The sequence below is a fragment of the Carassius auratus genome, unplaced genomic scaffold, assembly GCF_003368295.1.
Source record: "Carassius auratus strain Wakin unplaced genomic scaffold, ASM336829v1 scaf_tig00216437, whole genome shotgun sequence".
In the NCBI taxonomy this organism is placed as follows: Eukaryota; Metazoa; Chordata; class Actinopteri; order Cypriniformes; family Cyprinidae; genus Carassius; species Carassius auratus.
Genome location: NW_020528572.1, coordinates 731567 through 749158, shown reverse-complemented (window position 1 = coordinate 749158; position 17592 = coordinate 731567). Strand labels below are relative to the sequence as shown.

The 17592-nt window shown below is 39.3% G+C and overlaps 2 protein-coding genes across 5 annotated transcripts in view; one reads left to right on the top strand and one right to left on the bottom strand.

Moving 5' to 3' along the window:
- LOC113098193 (mucin-19-like) overlaps window positions 1–14767 on the top strand; it is a 27344-nt gene extending 12577 nt beyond the window's left edge. Inside the window, exons 2-7 of one of the 2 annotated variants that reach the window (XM_026263176.1) lie at window positions 322–1041; window positions 1638–1725; window positions 6636–6781; window positions 6897–9551; window positions 10666–10721; window positions 11548–11747. In XM_026263176.1, coding sequence (XP_026118961.1) covers window positions 432–1041; window positions 1638–1725; window positions 6636–6781; window positions 6897–9551; window positions 10666–10721; window positions 11548–11601 — 3609 coding nt within the window. In that variant the 5' untranslated portion in view covers window positions 322–431 and the 3' untranslated portion in view covers window positions 11602–11747. Of the gene's footprint in view, window positions 1–321; window positions 1042–1637; window positions 1726–6635; window positions 6782–6896; window positions 9552–10665; window positions 10722–11547 lie in introns of both variants that reach the window. The other variant, XM_026263175.1, reaches the window with a different exon arrangement.
- Window positions 14256–17592, bottom strand: cunh19orf67 (chromosome unknown C19orf67 homolog). Of its 3 annotated transcripts, none has more exons than XM_026263177.1 (8): window positions 17443–17592; window positions 17137–17281; window positions 16890–17064; window positions 16663–16807; window positions 16480–16580; window positions 16090–16272; window positions 15427–15600; window positions 14256–15143 (listed from the first exon to the last, which is right to left on the bottom strand). In XM_026263177.1, the coding sequence occupies exons 2-8, from the start codon at window positions 17237–17239 to the stop codon at window positions 14999–15001; spliced, it is 1026 nt and encodes a 341-aa protein (XP_026118962.1). In that variant the 5' UTR covers window positions 17240–17281; window positions 17443–17592; the 3' UTR covers window positions 14256–14998. The 3 variants fall into 3 exon arrangements, with proteins under 3 accessions (XP_026118962.1, XP_026118964.1, XP_026118963.1); XM_026263179.1 differs by having other exon boundaries at window positions 16890–17061; XM_026263178.1 differs by having other exon boundaries at window positions 17137–17244.

Genomic DNA, 17592 nt, shown 5'->3' with positions numbered 1-17592 from the left:
CCACTCAAAATACTTACAGAAACACTTTTCCATATCACTATCAAACTGTTACACCGTACAAATGTCAGTAATTTTTACAGAACTGAAATACAAAAATGCTACAGTAAAAACTGGTAATTGTAAAGTTACCTAGCTATATCACATGATTAAATAAAATGTTGTGAGTCATAAAATGTACCTGTACAAGTATGCCATTCTTTATTTCCTAAAACAGTCACTGTTTTTTTTTTTTTTTTTCATAAAATTTATTTTTAAGGTGTGGTCCATTCTAGATCGTAAACACTAGATTGTAAACTGTTTTTTTATATTATTTTTTTACAGGACAGTTATTGAGTTGGCAAACGCATCCATTATCCCTGGGTTCAGTGTGTGAGCAGCACTGAATCCAGCAAGCATATCAAGCAGCAACTGATTGTCAGGTAATATTGGCGATGAAACCTGATGGGGTGGCCACAGCACCATCTGAACCAATGGAAGCTGAAGGAACAGAACCCATAACAGAACCAACCAGCAATGATGGGGTGTCTCAAAATGGGACTATACCATCACCCCCACAACCTGATGAACCCCAAAATGAGCAAGTTGCTCCTCCAACTGCTAAAGAAGCTTCTGGTAAAACAGATGCTAAAAGCAAATCCAAAGGCCCAGTCAAAGGCAAGATTGCTGCAGGTCCAGCTACCACTGGACCAGGCACGCGACCCAAAGCAACCCAAAGCCGTGTGGCTAATGGCCTCACAAAGACAGCATCGAGTGCTCCTACCAAGAAACCCATTCCATCTAGCACTGCGGCAGCAGACAAGAAGAAACCCACCAGTACCATTGGATCTTCTGGTCCAAGTAAGAAACCTGTTGGCTCTTCTACTGCCATTACAACCTCAAGGGCCCAGCCTAAAGCAACAACTGCTGGCACAAACAAATCAACAACAACAACCACCACAGCCAGTGGACAAAAGACAGGACCGGCTGCCAGCACAGCCACCAGCCTGAGTAAGAGACCTGCCACAGCTGCCACTAGTGCTGCAACCAAACCCAAAACCACAGGTAAGATGGGCTGGCATGTATGGGTTTACTGGGTCACTTACAGAGTTTCCTTCTGAACATTTACTAATTAGAGGTGTAACAGCACACAAACATGACGGTTTGGTACTTGCCTCGGGTTAGAGGTCAAGGCCTAATAATTCACAAAATGCTCTTCACCAGTTGAAGAGATTGAGATTAAATGCTAATTCTTGTATGTTTTATGCTACAAAACAGTAATAAAAAGGAAGCCATAATTACACTCACTCACACTCCACATTGCCATTAGAACTGAGGCGTAGTGCCACATCAAAGAGCATCAGAATGCTTAGAAGCTCCCCCCCCCCCCCAGAATTTGCAGACAAAATAGAAATGAAAGACTCGTACTATTTTATGTGTACTGTTACACCCCCTAGTACTAATAAATAACATAACAATAGAAAATGTTCAGCTATTCTCATGTGGCAGAGACGACACAAACCTGTGGTGGGCAGTGAGTCATTATGTAAAATAGAAATGCAATTTTATTTAATAATATAAACCTTTTCATAATTAGATTTTACCACAATTTTCTTGAGCAATCCTAGTCAACATGATTGATTTAAATTTTGTTTCCTCAGCTCCTGCTCCAAGGCCAGCTGCTGCCCCTGCGGCCAAACCCAGCACTTCAGCCACAGCCAAAACCACTGCAGCTCCCAAAACAAACAGGTAAAGCAGCTTTTGGAGATTTGAGCTTGGACATTTGACTGTATTTGAATGGAAAATTGAAATGCTGGGAAGTGCATTATTGCACAACTCTTGATGTGGCTTTACAGTATCAATCAGGCAGATTTCCTGCATGGATCTTGTTCTAGTAACATCTGAGAAGTGCTTCGTGTTCTGCACACCGTTTAGTAGATATGCCATACAAATATCAATGACTGCATGCTTTTTGTAGTGAATGGTCTGTGGGTTGTCTGGTGGTTTCTGTCACAGTGTGAGCCAGGCTCCCTGAAAGACTGCTTGGATTAGGCTTTACCAGAGTGTAGGCTCAACAGTGCTCTTTTTGTTGATTCTACTCCCTGGGAATGATAATTGGTATCTTCACTTGACTTAAATGGATTTTATGATCCAAGCTAGCTGGGTTACCAATTACATCTTTAGTCTTTTGTTCCTTTCATATATCTCACTTTATATCTATATCTCACAAAGTTTTACTTTTGAGATTTTAGTCATGTGATTCTGATAATGATTAGGATTGATAAGTTTTATTTCTTTCCCATCTCTTTACAAATGTGACTTCCTTCCCCAGCTGATTTAATAATACTATTTAATCTTTATGAAAAACAAAATTGTAAATTTGGTAAAATGCTGTAGAAAGGTTGCTCGGATCTAAAATCTTATCAGTTAGAAATATCACTTTGTGAGTGTGAATGCTAATATTTATAATTTAAAGAAAATTTAAATTATATCTAGTTATCATAAACAACTAGAAGTCATTGTCCAAAAAAGTGTTGGAGACTAGTTTCACAAAGAGTTAAACTGTTTGTTGCAGATGATTATATATTCATGCTCCTCAATTGTATGTATTGTAAATGCAGCCAACCAGTTAATGTGGATATGACTGGTCTTATGTGATGATTACGTTATAAATGTGTGCTTAATTCTATGTATTTATGTGGTAATGTCAGTTTACAAGGCTGTTTAGACTCCCTTTTGTTGGACGTGTAGTGTTTTAGACAAAAATGACTACAGGGTGTGGTTTGTGTGCACACTAAACTCTGAATTCAGTCTGGAATGAAATGCCTAACTCCGATAATAGAGCAATGGGTAGTGAATAGTGGTTATGAATTTGAGCACTCATTTGATCTGTCTGTTTAGATGGGTTGGTTTTCCTTTTTTGCATCCCACACAATATATATTCTCACTGCAGCTTTAAATGAAATGTTTGCACTGCAGAAACACAATCGCACTCCTACTGTGGGAAATGTAAACTAGCTCCATCCAAGTCTCCTCATGAAACAATCACAGCATCTCCCTCTCCTTCTCTTTCTCTCTTACTTTGTTCTTTCTGGTATATATATATATATATATATATATATATATATATATATATATATATATTAAATATATATATATATATATATATATATATATATATATATATATATTAAATATATATATATATATATATATATATATATATATATATATATATATATATATATATATATATATATATATATATATATATATATATATATATATATATATTAAATATATATATATATATATATATATTAAATATATATATATATATATATATATTATGTATGTATGTGTGCTGCCTAGATATTATTGGCATTCGTAGTCGAAGACTTTTTGAAAGTTTGTGGTTAATATTGTGAGGTAAAAGAGGGTTACTTTCCAGGGTTATTTGTTTGCAACTCTTGCTAAACCAGCCATCTCCCTCACTCAGTTTTTAGTTTCATGGGACTTAGATAAGTGCAATGCTTACTAAATCTATTTTCCATTGAATTTGGATTTTTCTCATGTCATCAACCATTTTAATTTCCCTTGAACCAAGCTGCTGGTTAATCTTTCACCATTTGTTTTCCTTTGCTACGAAATTACTGGTAAACCAGATGGCTTCTGTTACATTATACCACAAGACAGCTACTTAAAAATGAATGAGCTTATAAATTTTGAAATGGTGCTAATGAGGTCCAAATAAAAGGACCACACACCCTTAAATATCTAGAGTGAATGCAGCAGTTAAGTTTTAAAACAATGTTGAACTGGAATATAAGGGAGATTCCCTGCCTGAGGCTCTGCTGAGTGACATGCATTTAATCTGGAACAGTACCTTCATCCTAATGGCTATTACTTAATTAAAACTTAATTATTGATGTGCAAATGTCTGTGCCGGTGGGAACAGTGTTCTGTCCATTTGTGTTAAAGGGAGATTGCTAATGAAGCAACATCTTTGACCTCCTTTATATTGTCATCTTAAACTTCTCAACCCATTTTGTTGTTGTTTAGGATCTGGAAAAATAGATACGTAATGGTCAACAGTTTTATTATCTGTTAGTCTTGATATCAATCATAGCCATGGCCATTTTTGTTCTGTTTGTCCATGAGGATAATGAGCCCCTAGAAAATCAGAAAATTTGTTTGTTTATTTGGTAGTGGTAGTGGTGGTGGTGGGGGGGGGTGCTGGGGGTTTAAAACCTAAGCCTTTGAAAGTCTTAGGTCAGCATCTCCATGGAAACTTCTGGGTTTGTACTTTCCATCTGCATCATTTTAATTCAGTTTTGGTGCCTCTGATGCGCATAATGCTACATAAATGAAGATAAAGATGCAATATGTTGACCTCAGTTGCTCTATGGTTATTTTATACCTTATTGCTCTCCTGTCATGTTAGTTGCCCTCCATCTATGTAATGTAATTTTCTTCTTCCTCTTGTTGTCCTCTTTATTTTGTTTTAATTTCACCAAAGATGGTTTAATCTGTGTCCTAGTTAGTTCAAATAAACTTTATGTAGGTCATAGAATTTTAAGGGGAGATTCCAGTTCTTTTGTTCTCATTCTCGAACAATTGGCTGTTGTTTGGGAATAATCTGTGGGGGAGATGTTATAGTCTTGGTATGTGGGGCCAAGCCGTTTGACCATGTTCTCCATTGTGCCCTACTATGAGAAGTTTGCTCATTGCCTGTATTCTTTGTACAAAGAGCTGGAGTATGTTTTGGAATATTATGTGCCATGGTTACTGGCATTGAATTGAGCATTCCAACATGCTTCATTCAGTTCTTGTATCTTTTGAAGTTTTGATGGCTTGGATTCTTGTTTACAAAGGACTTTTATGAAGTTTTTGATCATAAAGACCAAAGCCTAAGGTATACCTCAGCCATTCGCATTCCACGACAGTGCACGCACAGTCCTTATCAGAGTGTTTGTCATCAGAAGTGTCTGCACACATACCATCCGCTTGCAGCCCAATTTCTGTGTCCACGCAGATTCTTCGTTTACAACAGTGCAGGTGTGAAGTGAAGGTTGAAAATGAGTCCACTGGGTGTTCTTGCACGGGTCAATCTCATTGTGCTCATCTGTTGTAGAGTATACATTTGGCACTTTTTTTTACTGCATGGTACAGCACTGTACGTGTATTGGTGTGGGGGGTGTGGGGGGGTCCACTGGATACAGTACCTGGTACTTTTCCAGTACAACCACGTTTGAGGTTCCAACCGTGCCGTTACCAAAACGTGATGTAAACTCTGTTGTTCACTGATTGGCTGGAGAGAACTGTCACTAACTGCGTCATTGAACTTGCGACACAAGACACAACAGGCCTGCTAGATTTAAATCAGCATAGCCAGCTAAGGCTCGAACACAACCGTTTTAAAAGAGTGCATCTTCTTTTAACAACCAAAAAATTTCAGTTTTTTGGTCTGTTGAGGAAGTACAGAAGTTCCTGTTATTGATAGCCAAGGAGCAGATCCAGCGAGAGCTTGATGGGGTGATGTGGAATGAAAAAGTTTTTCAGGAGTCATGACAGTAGAGGTGGCACAACTATAACAATATTGATTAGTTGAGGAATAAAACTGATGAATCATTGTATTTAGAAAGTCACGTGGTTGTCTGAATCTGTTAAAATGCTTTGTCATGTTGATTACACCAGTTGTAACATGTTTAGGAACAACCCTGTGGTAGAAACAATTAATTGGTAAAAATTTGTCAACCAGTAGAGATTTTGGATTGAATTGTAATCTCTATCGTTATTAGCATGTTAGCCTGTTTTTTTTAGGTTAGTAGCTTTTAACAGCATACAGGCGTATGGATGTACAGTGACACTGAACTGTGACCAATGCATTTTCGCTAGCGTTGTTTGTTTCTGTGATGCATACCCTTTTGTGCCCTTGTACAAATAAAGCAGGCTGTTTGCGAGAACTTCATCACATCCTATTTGAGTGTAAGGTCCGGTTAGGGCATATATGATTGTCAGTCATCTAGTTAAGTGCAATTTGTAAACTGCAAGGCTGCAAGACTAAAAGCATTTATTAAATTGCAAGTTACCAAGGCATGCAAGATGATGCAAGCAATCTTCTCATCACTAATTCACCCCTATGAGAACATGAAAGAGGGAACTATGAAGCAAATACATTAAGGGAGTGTAGGCTAGACTGAAAGAAATTGATTATCATCCATTTCTCCCTAATGTGGTCACTTACAAAATGCTTTACCCATCCCTGCATCACACCATTTCTCCCCTCCTTTTCCGGTTTCCTGCCTATCCAAGTCATTTTCTCTCAGGTTAGAGAAATGGGATGAAGATGCATTAGTTGATGAATGGCCCCAGTGGCCAAGTTTTCTGGTGCTGTTTGAGATTGCTTTAGGGAACACATGCAGACTACAGATTTACTACCCAAGACAGGAAGCTGATTTGACATGAACCTATTTTATGCATTTACCAGCAAAAAACAATATCCTGGAAGGCATTCTAATGAAACTAGCAACTACAGCTTGAAACGTTCTCATTTGAATATGTAAATTATAATATCTAAAATAAAATGGCAAACCGCAAATAGACATCACTCCATTTCTAAGCTGCTCACAACAACTTTTTCTTATGTTTTCACTTAGGGCTACTGGAAGTTCTGCCCCACGACCAGGTGCTACCTCATCTACCGGAAGAACAGTTACTGGTACAACTACATCTACTTCTGCAGTTCCGAGAACAAGCCGCACTGCTTCTAAATCCCTTATTACAGCATCAGATGCTCGGAAAGGTATCGTACTGTTCATGGGAAAATGGATATACATTATTTATGGAAAAGAACTGCTTAATTATTATTTATTTTTTTTCATTCTATAATGTTATCAACATCTACTTGTCATTTGTAGATGCTGGAAAAACAAGCACTATGGCACCTGCGAAAAAAATTGTTCCCTCAACAATATCTCGATCTGCTGCCAGCAAGCCTTCAAATTCAGAGGCTCCAAAACCTGCTGCAGCTACCAAACGACCTCCACCTAGCATCAAAGCACCTCAACCCAAACCAGATGACAAAAAAAGTGTACCAACACGTAAGGTGCCTTCTAGTTCACGAAACAACCCCTCACGGCCAGCATCAGGCAAAAACATTGCAGCATCTCCCAGTCACAAACAACCAGGTAGCATGGTCAGTGCGAAGCTTCAGCCTGCTAAACCAACACAGTCCGTCAATGGAAAGCCTAATGATAAAGAACCTGCAACAAAACATGATGATGATGAACCAGCATCAAAACCTGATGATAAAGAACTTGCTGCAGTACCTGATGATAAAGAACCTGCAGCAGAACCTGTGCAACTTTTGGCAGCTGCTGTAGCTACAGTAGCTGTAGCAACAGCTGCAGCCATAGCCAGGGAAGAGTCTGTTTCAAGGCCTGAAGCTACTCCAACTGTAGAGAGTTCTCTGGATGTTCCAGCCTCTTCTTTAGATGTTCAGGAAATGGTAGATGTGCAGGTCACTGATGTCAGCTCTCAAAGTGTGCTGGATATTTCTAACACAGAGCCAGAGGCTCAAGAAGCCTTAATAGATGCTGGTTCTGTTGAAGTGGCTTGTCCGACATCATCTGTAGTCGATCAGGATAAGCAGGTTTCTGGAAAAGTTGATGAAAAGCTTATTATAGAGGCACCAGTTGCTCAGGAAGCAACTGAGCAGGAAAGCTTATCTGCTTCACAATTGAATAACGCTGCAGCTACCATAGTGTCCTCTGGTGTGGAGGTGGCTGAAAAAGATGAACGAATTAACAGTGACTGTTATGAAGATGTGGAAGAAGAAGAGAGGGAAGGTAGTCAACAAGTGTCTCTGTCAGAAATGAGTGGCACCCAGCCTACAGAAGAGTCTCGACCTGGGTCAGCCGGGCTTGCCAGCTCAGTTTGGCGTGCAGGGGCCTTGCTCTCGGAGCTTGACTCTGAGGATGTTAGTTGCAGCCAGCAGGGAGCATCAGAGCTAAGTGCTCCAGGCGTCCTGGAGGGCACAGAGAGCATGGATGATTTAGGGGATGCAAGCCTTAAAGGAGCTGATGGCGAAGGTGCATCTGTTGGGTCCCCTGACTTTGAGAAAGTTTCTGATATTCTTACTAATGAAGATGATGACGAAGATGATGAGGACCGAATCTGTGACATGGAGGTTGGGTCTGAAAGAGCAGAGGACTCTCATAGGCAGCATCATGACAATGAGGATGATGATGATGAAGATGTAGAAATGGCAAGCGAGGGCATTACTGAGAGTGGTCTTGAAAGTTATGGGAATGCAGATGAGGATGACTTGACCGAAGACTATAGATTAGACAACTTAAACCGAATCCAGCCTCCTCCTATGGTTCCTTCTGCTCCCCCAGCATCCCAGTGGAACCAGCCTAGTTGCTTTGCTGATGTCTGGGCCCAGCCACCGCAACCTGCCTATACACTTCTTTCAAGTCCTTCTTCTGAATGTTGGCAAGCAGACCCAGAAACCCCAACACAGACACCTGCTCAAGCAAGTCTTGATGTTAGCACTGAAAGGGGCTCTCCATCAAAGCTATTGGAGCCTCCACCTTGCACACCTCAACAAGCCCCAATATCTGCTGCAGAGGGGAATGTTAGCCCCAAACCAGGCTTGACACACTCTCAAACCTGCATGTTCCAGCCTGATACTTCCAGTGACCCTGACCTAGCATCTGACAGTAACAGAGACATAAGTTTACCAGAAGAGGTGAAAGACGACAACTTATCGGCAACTAATGAAACCCATTCTAAAGTGGAGCTCCAGGAAGAACCAGTAAACCCTGCCCCAACTGTCTTGCCGGATATCATGCAGGATCTAGGTATCCACCTTGAATGTGGTAAGAAGGAAGAGGAAACTGAAACTCTGCCGGCTGATGACGTACTAGGTGGTCCAGCAACTGCTCTATCATCTCCTTCATCAGCTACTGAGGATGAGGCAAGTGACACAGAAGGTGAAATGCAGATAAGTGACCCTCAAGCTGAGTTGTCTGGCACTGTGAATGCCTATGGAACAGCACCTGCAGGCCGCAACTTGTCAACTCTAGAGGAATGTGAAGAAATGAGTGGGGAAAATGGTGGTGGTGGTAGTGAGACCCCTCAGTCTGCCACTTCTGCTGCATCCTATGGCTTTGACTACATGACCTCAAACTCCAATGCCCAGTCATCTGCCGAAAGTTGCAGCAAGAGTCCTGGCATCTTTTCTCTAGAAAATGAAGAGCAGCTTCCAGATGAGGCCAAGGATCTATCTCTTCTTAAAGAGTTGACCATGCTACCCACTACTGCATCTGAGGAAAAGATTGACCCTATTAAAAGCCAACATGGAGAGTTCCAGTCTCACCCAGAGCAGCAGTACATGCTGTGTGGAGAGTCCAGTGAGCTGCTTCAGCCTGATTCAGCGAGAGCCGTACCCTTAGAGTCTGGCTTGATGGATCCTTCGTCCCGACAGCACCAAGAAGAAGAACAAGAGCTTGACTCTCAGCATCCCTACTACTCCACTATATGCGAAAAGACTGATAGTCCCCTGGCAGGTAACGTATAGAGTGCTTTAAAATACACTTTCCAGTGTACCTTGTTGATGTCATCTCTATTATAAGGGTTTTGTCTAGCTTGGGGTTTCCCTGTTAATTATGTCTTTTTAACCAGTTAAGAAAACACTCATTCAGCAGTGCCACATTCACAATATGATACAGCTATTAAAATGAAGTATATGGCTTAGAACCTGTATGTGCAATAGCTACTACCATTTACACTAAAGGTGACCTGTTTTTCTCAACTATTCTTTTTAAATCTAATAATGGGTGTTGGTCTGAACTGGCATGAAATGATTTGTTTGTGGAGTCTTCAAAATGACAAAAGTAACCATTGATGAAAAATGAACAATGTAATGGACTTTCAACATTCTGTGTATTTACCAATTATTTTTTACTGAACAAATGCATATTCATTGCTTTTTGTATTCTTTTGTCTTAACCTAAATACCAGTCTTTCATCCCTTTTCCATTGTTGCCATATCCTGTCCTCACATGTTTCTCTCTTCTGCACTTTAGGGTTTGCTAACCCCTTACTTTTTTATGTCTTCTTTATTTGGAGTACTTAATGTCTTAGCGTTAAATAAAGGTTAGATATTTAACATGATTTCTCTTTGCGCTGTATGTTTCTTGATGTTTGTGTTTTGAAATTTGGACAATGGACACAATGGACTTGGTCACATTTGTAGCCAAGTTACAAATGAAGTTATCAATGGTATATTCATTTGAGTTAATATTAGGAATTTAATATTCAGAAGCATGTAAAACTACTACATAAGGTTGAGACACTATTTAATGGTGGTGTTTTATTTTGTTAAAGCATCAGAACACACTTTTAAGTCATAAAGTATCTGATTAATATATTTATTCACCTTAACTTAAACCATTTGATACCATTTGTTGTAGCATACAAGTTTCCTATCAATACCAAATTTATAAACTTGCACATACACTTGCACACAAATACACGTTTAACCTTCTATAAAGAAATTATGGAAAGAAAACGGGATGCTTTCAACAGAAGGAGTGTTTTTTCTATGCCAGTATGTTCCTTCTGTCTGTATTCCTCCTTTCCTTTTTGACTCCGCCTTCCTCTCAACTCCCTTCCATCCAGAGGAGGAAAAACAAGATCTGACCCAATCAACTTCCTGGATCTCACCCTCTATCAAGGTGCTTTGTCGTCCACCTATTTTTTATTTTATTTTATTTTTTCTCCATCTTTATATTTTGATACCGCTGCTTCTGGAATAGACTTTGCACACCTTCCACTTTGGTACTAACTGGGTGCAACTGCTTTAATCACTGATTATTAACTATTTGAGCTGAAGCTATTCGAAAGGACCTGGTTTAACACATTTACCTGGACTAATTGGACTTCAATAAATCCCAATGCTGGTTGATTCTTAATTCCCCAAGATTGGACTTGCTTCGCACAATGCACTTTTCTGTAATATTTCCTCTGTTTACGCATGCTCGCCTCACCAAAAAATATGCTGTACACTGGGGTTGATTATGTGTAAAGCATGTTTTATTTTTATGCATGGGTCTATTTATGGGTCTTATTCTCTTTTGTAAAAAATGTGTTTGCTTCATGCTGTATTGTACTGTGCATGGTGAGTGCTCACTTTTGCATGTGTTCAGCTTGTCACATTAAGGGAGATTGTTTACCTCATCTGCTTTAATTTCCTTGAATTTGTTTGCTCTTCACAATAGTTTGAGGTTACTGCATATACAGGGTATAGCCACTTTTATTGCACAATATCTTCACAAAATATTTTTAAGAGAATGTCACCAAGGTGAAATTTATTTTGTTCATTCCACTAAATTCTCATTCCAATTCTCCACTAAATTGTTTAATCTTATATTAGAAAATTTTGTTTCCCACAATGCTTTTTGCTGCTTCACCACACTCTGCAGTCTATAACATTTATTGCTTTATTGCATTCTGCTTAACCCACCTTTTTAACATATTTTGGACCCTTTGCTTCATTCACAGAAGGAAATTCCCACTTTCCACCACAACCAAATGACTTGCTTTCTATCCAAATGACAATGTCGTCCAAACTTCGTCTCCGGCCACGTGCTCCCCATGTGACCCAGCCACCACGGCTTCCCACTGACCTCCCTCCCAGAATATCAAATGTGGTGTCAAACACTCAGCTCCGATGTCTAGAGCAACACCAACAGCACCTTCATGAAATCCAGCAACGTCAGGAGAAACGTGATCGAGACCAAGCAAGACAAGAAGAAGAGGAGAAACAAGCAAGGAATGAGAGAGAGCAGCAGGAGGAAGAACAGAAGATAAATTTACTTGAGTTGCAACTTAAGCAGCAAGAGCAAGAACGAAAGCAGCGACAGCAGATCATGCAGTGGCAACAAGAACTTGAACAACAACAGCAGCAAAAACACAAGGTGCATACACCAGTTGTCCTCTCTCCTTCATGTGGTCTCACCACCATCTATGAAACAGTGGAAACGAGTGACGAAGAGGAAGAGGGACAAGTGGTTGAGGAATTGGAAGATAATAGCTCCTTTATTGCATGCCCTGGAGAAGAAAATTACTCCGATGATCTTTATTCACAATGCACAACACCTTCCCCTGAGTCTGTTATTCAGGGTCCCCAGCGAGAACTTCAGGAGACAGACCCTGCAGCAGACCAAGACAGTCCTTCTCCCTTGGGATCTCCTGAGCGACCTCCGCATCTGGAGTTTGACTGGGGCAAGAAAGTGGACATTGTCCAGCAGCTCATCAAGCAGTCATTACTGCTTGCAGGTGATGGTTGCTCGCCCCTTCTTCTGCTACCTGGAGGAGCAGGTGGGACACTCAGCCCCCTGGAAAGCAGCCTGTGGCCCAACATGCTGCCACCTCTGACACCCCCTTCAGCCACTGTGACGTCTGTGAGCAGCTTCTCACCCGAGGCTCCAGGCAGCTCTGCTCAGGGCGAGTGGACCGTTGTAGAGCTTGAGACACATCACTGATGAAAGCTGAAAGAAACTTTTGCCAAATATGAACTTTTGAACTCAAAAGACTTGGTGGATGAAGGTCCACCGGTAGGAAAGTGCATGTTGTAGCATTTGATAATAGAGCCTTCTCTTTATAAAATCTTACAGAGGATTTAGTCTAGTCATGGATTTGACTGGTTCAACCATTTTTGTTCTGCATTATTTCACCAAGTGTTGGGGTAGAAAATTGTGTGAACCTGAACCTGCAGAACAGTTTGCTGGATTATCACCATCTTGCTCTCTGTTTGGTTGCTTCCTCCTGAGAGTTCTTCTAGTGCAGTGAGCTTGCATTTCCACTCCCCACCCATCCAGAGGCAATATCAGCCATATCGGACCTGCCCTCATGCCAAAAGGACATTTCCTTGAGGTTTAATGGAGATGTCTGGCTTGCTTGAACTACATACTTATCTCTTAGTCATTATTGAGCCCTCTACCCACAATGCAGGCAAGATGCCAACTCAGTGACTGAGCAAGTTAAAACAAAATGGTCTCCTTTCTTCTCTGAGCAGAAGACCTTTGAAAAAGATAAAAGCAGGTTTAAAATTCAGATCAAGCAGGCATTTTTTGTTCTTGCACTATGTTGATTAGAAAAACCCAAACCGGTTTTATTCAGATATTGATCAATGGCACAAAATGCTGTAATTGAATAATGAATTGCTTGTGCATTCTACTGTTTGACTCAAGATTTGCAGGACAAAACTACAGAGTGAAGGAGAGTATTTTGAAGTAAAATTGCTGGTTCGACAACTGTAGTTGTTCCAAATAATATATTTAATTCTTTAAGTAACTGTAAAATAGAAAACTTAGACATTTTCCAAAGCATGCAAAGCTATCCACAATTTTAAACCAATTTGGTTCAAAGACTGTCGTTGGTCTAAACCTTATCTTCAAGAAGCATGAGACATGACATACAAAGTAATGAATTATATTTTTTCCTCAAGTATATGCACTGCTGTAACATTTAAAAGAAAATCACTGACACCAGAACCGTTGCCACTCAAGATTAATGCATTACAGGGATTTTTAATTAGATGATTAATTATATTTTTAGTGATGCAGGAAAAACTGTGCAGCTACATCAAATGATCATCTTTACTGTGAATCTTCTAAACACTGTGCCTCCTCCTTTACCTGTCCGAACTATGAATTATTAGTATCTATTTGAGGAACAAGAAGCAGCACTCATGCAAACTGAACTGAAGTTTTCTGGTTTGCTGTGCCTGAGGCTGACTCCCATGTTTAGAGGGCTGGAAGGACTTTTTTCTAAATAAACACTCATTCACGGTCGCAATAGTCTCCCAAATGTTTACTGTCCCTACTTTGGTCACAGAAATTGGCTGGTCTTATCTAGCATGAATTATTATTATTATTATTATTATTATTATTATTATTATTATTTAACTACTCTGGATTGTTCTGTGTCTCTAAACTGACTGACCGTGGCCCAGTTAAATGTTAAAGCACAATTTGATTATCGGAGCCCCTATTATCCATTTTGTCATATGTGATGGTGCATGTATATTATTTTAAAGGGTGGTGATAAAGTCTGTTTACTGTATTATGAAGAGAGATTATGGTTTTAATTTCATTTGTACTGTACTGTTGTACTGCCTATTTGTCTAGTGCTGTGAAGTAGTTTAGAGACTGTTTAGTACTGTGTTTGACACTGTAAATGTAGGAGCATTTATTGAAATCAAACTCTTTTTTTTTTTAGAATATATCAAAGGAACCACTTTACATAATAATCAGGGAACACAGGGATTCCAGGTAGATTCTGACTTTCACTGTATTTTTGGCTTAACTACTGTTGCATAACTTGAACATACCACATATACAAATAACATACAGGGTAAGCTACTGTATAGACACACAAACCAGCAGTAAAACAAATGCACTGAGAACAGCTTTGACTGGGCTGATTTACAATAAAACGTGAAGGAATACAACAGCATTATTTATAATGCTCTGTCCTTTTCATTGATCTTTACCATGTTTTCCAACAACTGTGCAAGAATACAACTGCTTCCATGTGGTACATATTCTAGCTTTTACTGTGTGTATATATTTTTGTAATTTATAATTTTAAAAGGAAGAAAAGTAAGCAGTGGACCTTAACTGCCAGCGGGTTTTATTTCTGGATTTGTAACGGACTACTTGGATAGCCACTGTATTTTAATGTTTTCATGAAAAATAAAGTTGGTTTGACATTTTAATCTTGAACTTTTACTCCATTTCACAAGCTTTCCATTACTAGTGTAAATTATTTACCACATAACAAACCAACATGGCACAACAACACCAACAACAGCCATGAACTAAAAAACTTTTGAAAAATGGCAAACCTTCACCGATGACAGATTTCTAACTTTAATCTGTACTCTCCTCTGATTTGAATAAACCAAATGCTCTATGTAAAATGGGTGAGGCCATAAGTGAGCACTGGCTTATGTTTTTATGCCAAATGTACCATCTGTTTCCTGGGACAGCAGCACCCCCAGCAGGCAGTCTGTTGCAGTGCATGAAGAAGGCTCCTCACTTCCCAGACACAACAGCTGCTTGTACTGACCACAAGGAACTGAACACAGCACCCTACAAAACATATACACTGAATGACATTTTGCATCTAGGTTTAAATGTTTTTTCTAAGTTACATATTGCTTAATCGTTGCCCTCAAAATGATCTCCAATTGGTTGTATGCTTATCTAGGATTACATATGTTTTTTGACTTCTTGTGGAAATTGGTAACTGTACAGTAGTAACCGTATTATACAATAATATATGGTTAGATACTAATATTAGTAACTGTAACTCATTTAATCATTGTTTAACAATCTTTTCCTATTAAACTGTAGGTAGTTAAAAATACATTACCAATCAGTGATGTCCTCTGTGTCTGGATCAGGGAACGTCTGAATCCACCGGCCAATTGACCAAATCCTCTCTACTCTACTCTCTCTCCCAGTTTCTGTATTTTCTGCCTCGCACCTTCCGTCTCTATCCTTATCATCTGCTGCCTCAATGACATCCTCGCAGCACAGGAAGTAACTGTGAAGGTAGGAAATGGTTAATGTAAAGATGAAGATAGGTTATGGCATTATCCCCTGCCAAAGTTAGGTTCTGTGAGACTTTTATTTTTTATTAATGGCATTTAGACTTTTATTTTCTTGGTGTTGATAAGCTAGAATGTAACACGTAAGGCTGTTCTTATTTCTACACTGCCATTTTAGTTTCCCTTTGCATATGTTAATATTGCTTTTGCTGAAAATTTATTAAACCACTAAGTTACATTATACATTTTGAATGCTCCTTTTTGTCATTAAAAATGTGTCATTTGGACAAATGCATTAAAACTGATATATATCTTATTGTGTATGTGCAAATTCAGCAGAAACTTTTTTTCAAGATGCAGGTCCGCGTTATTACCTAATATTTATTAAGTATAATAAATACATTTTAAATAAATGTGCACTTTTTCTTACAAAGAAATCGAAGGATCCCTTACTAAAAGATTCCGTCTGACTAAACCTCACTTACAACTCTGCACTGTCACATGTCTGTCCTTCTCCTTCTCCCTCTATCTGTCGCTCCACATTCCAGCGCATACGTTTGTATAGACCTGTACTGGCTGACGCAAGAAAAGGAGTAGGGCAACAGTACCGGAAGATTGACAGCTTCATGATGTCTATTTGACACTGGCCAATATAGAAGTGTGAGATACTGTAAAAAAAAAAAAAAAAAAGATGCATGGTAAAACTTTGCAATGAATGAAACAATAATAGTAATAGAAATATCCTTATGTGGAATCCTAGTCATACTAAAATAAGGCCTTCCTTTTGTGCTAATAAAGGATCAGTTTCTTCTGAATCCTCACCTTCATTTATATATCTGCCTAAGTTTTGTCTGTGATTTATAATTGGTTTGTACCTCAGTGGATCAGTTTCCTCTAGTGAGAAGAAACTGAAGGAGGCGTACAGCAACACCAGCTGTTCCAGACGAGAACACAGTTGCTGAGAAAACTGCAAAAGCTGTGATGGGATACAAATTCAGAAAGTATGTGGATTCCTGCAGTTTGTGGCACAAGATGTGCAGATTAAATCAGCTTCTCACTTGTGTGCGTATATATGTGGACAGAGGTGGACGGAAGGGGTTGGAGTTTCTGGCAGTGGACTCCAGGTAAGTGAAGTACGGCTGACAAGTTTGCAAAAACATGGGGACAACATGGGCAAACCCATAATTCTGGAGGCACTCTCGGCTAAAACATAAAAAAAAGATTTGACTGTTAACAAAATGACCAAAAAAAAATCTAAATGTTTTTTCCTATATCTTAAAATCACCTCCATAAAAGGTGTGTTTGAAACTCATCCGCCTTGTTCAGCAAGTACTCAAGTTGCCTTTCAATGGGAGAGATTTTTTCATCCATTATTCTCTTATCCTGAATTTCTGTGCCTTCTGCACCTTCAACTGAGAAACACCTCTCGTCGCCGAACGAGGGCGCCATTGCATTGGCTTCTGTAAACAAGAGCAATATTATGTGCATCAGTGTGCTAGGTTTTGAGAATAATTAACTTTTCCTTTCATTACCTTCAAGAGTCTGTGTGTTCGTATCTAATTCTGTCTGAGACTGGGATGACTCCGTTTCTTCGCATAGTGAAGACTTCATCTCCGCATGTTCTGCGTTAGCCATCGTGACTTAATCAATCCAGCACGAAACCATTAAATAAATAAACTATGTGAGAAAAGATATGTAAAAATACATTTTAAAGTAACCGAAAACTGCACCGTTGCAACACAATCGATAATCGTCTGTAAACGCCAATTAGCCTAGTACACGTGACAGTAGCACTAAGTGATAAGCAAGATTATTCTGCTTTTTAAAATATGTCATACCTTTAATTTCACAAATTTTGACGGCTAATTGTTGACTTTGTCCATTAATGTAAGTCTGTGCACTGCATTTGACCAGTGACTAACATTATAAACAAACAAACAAATAAGGTTAACTGTAGAAAACTGTTGCGGTTTTGAAGACTGAGTGAC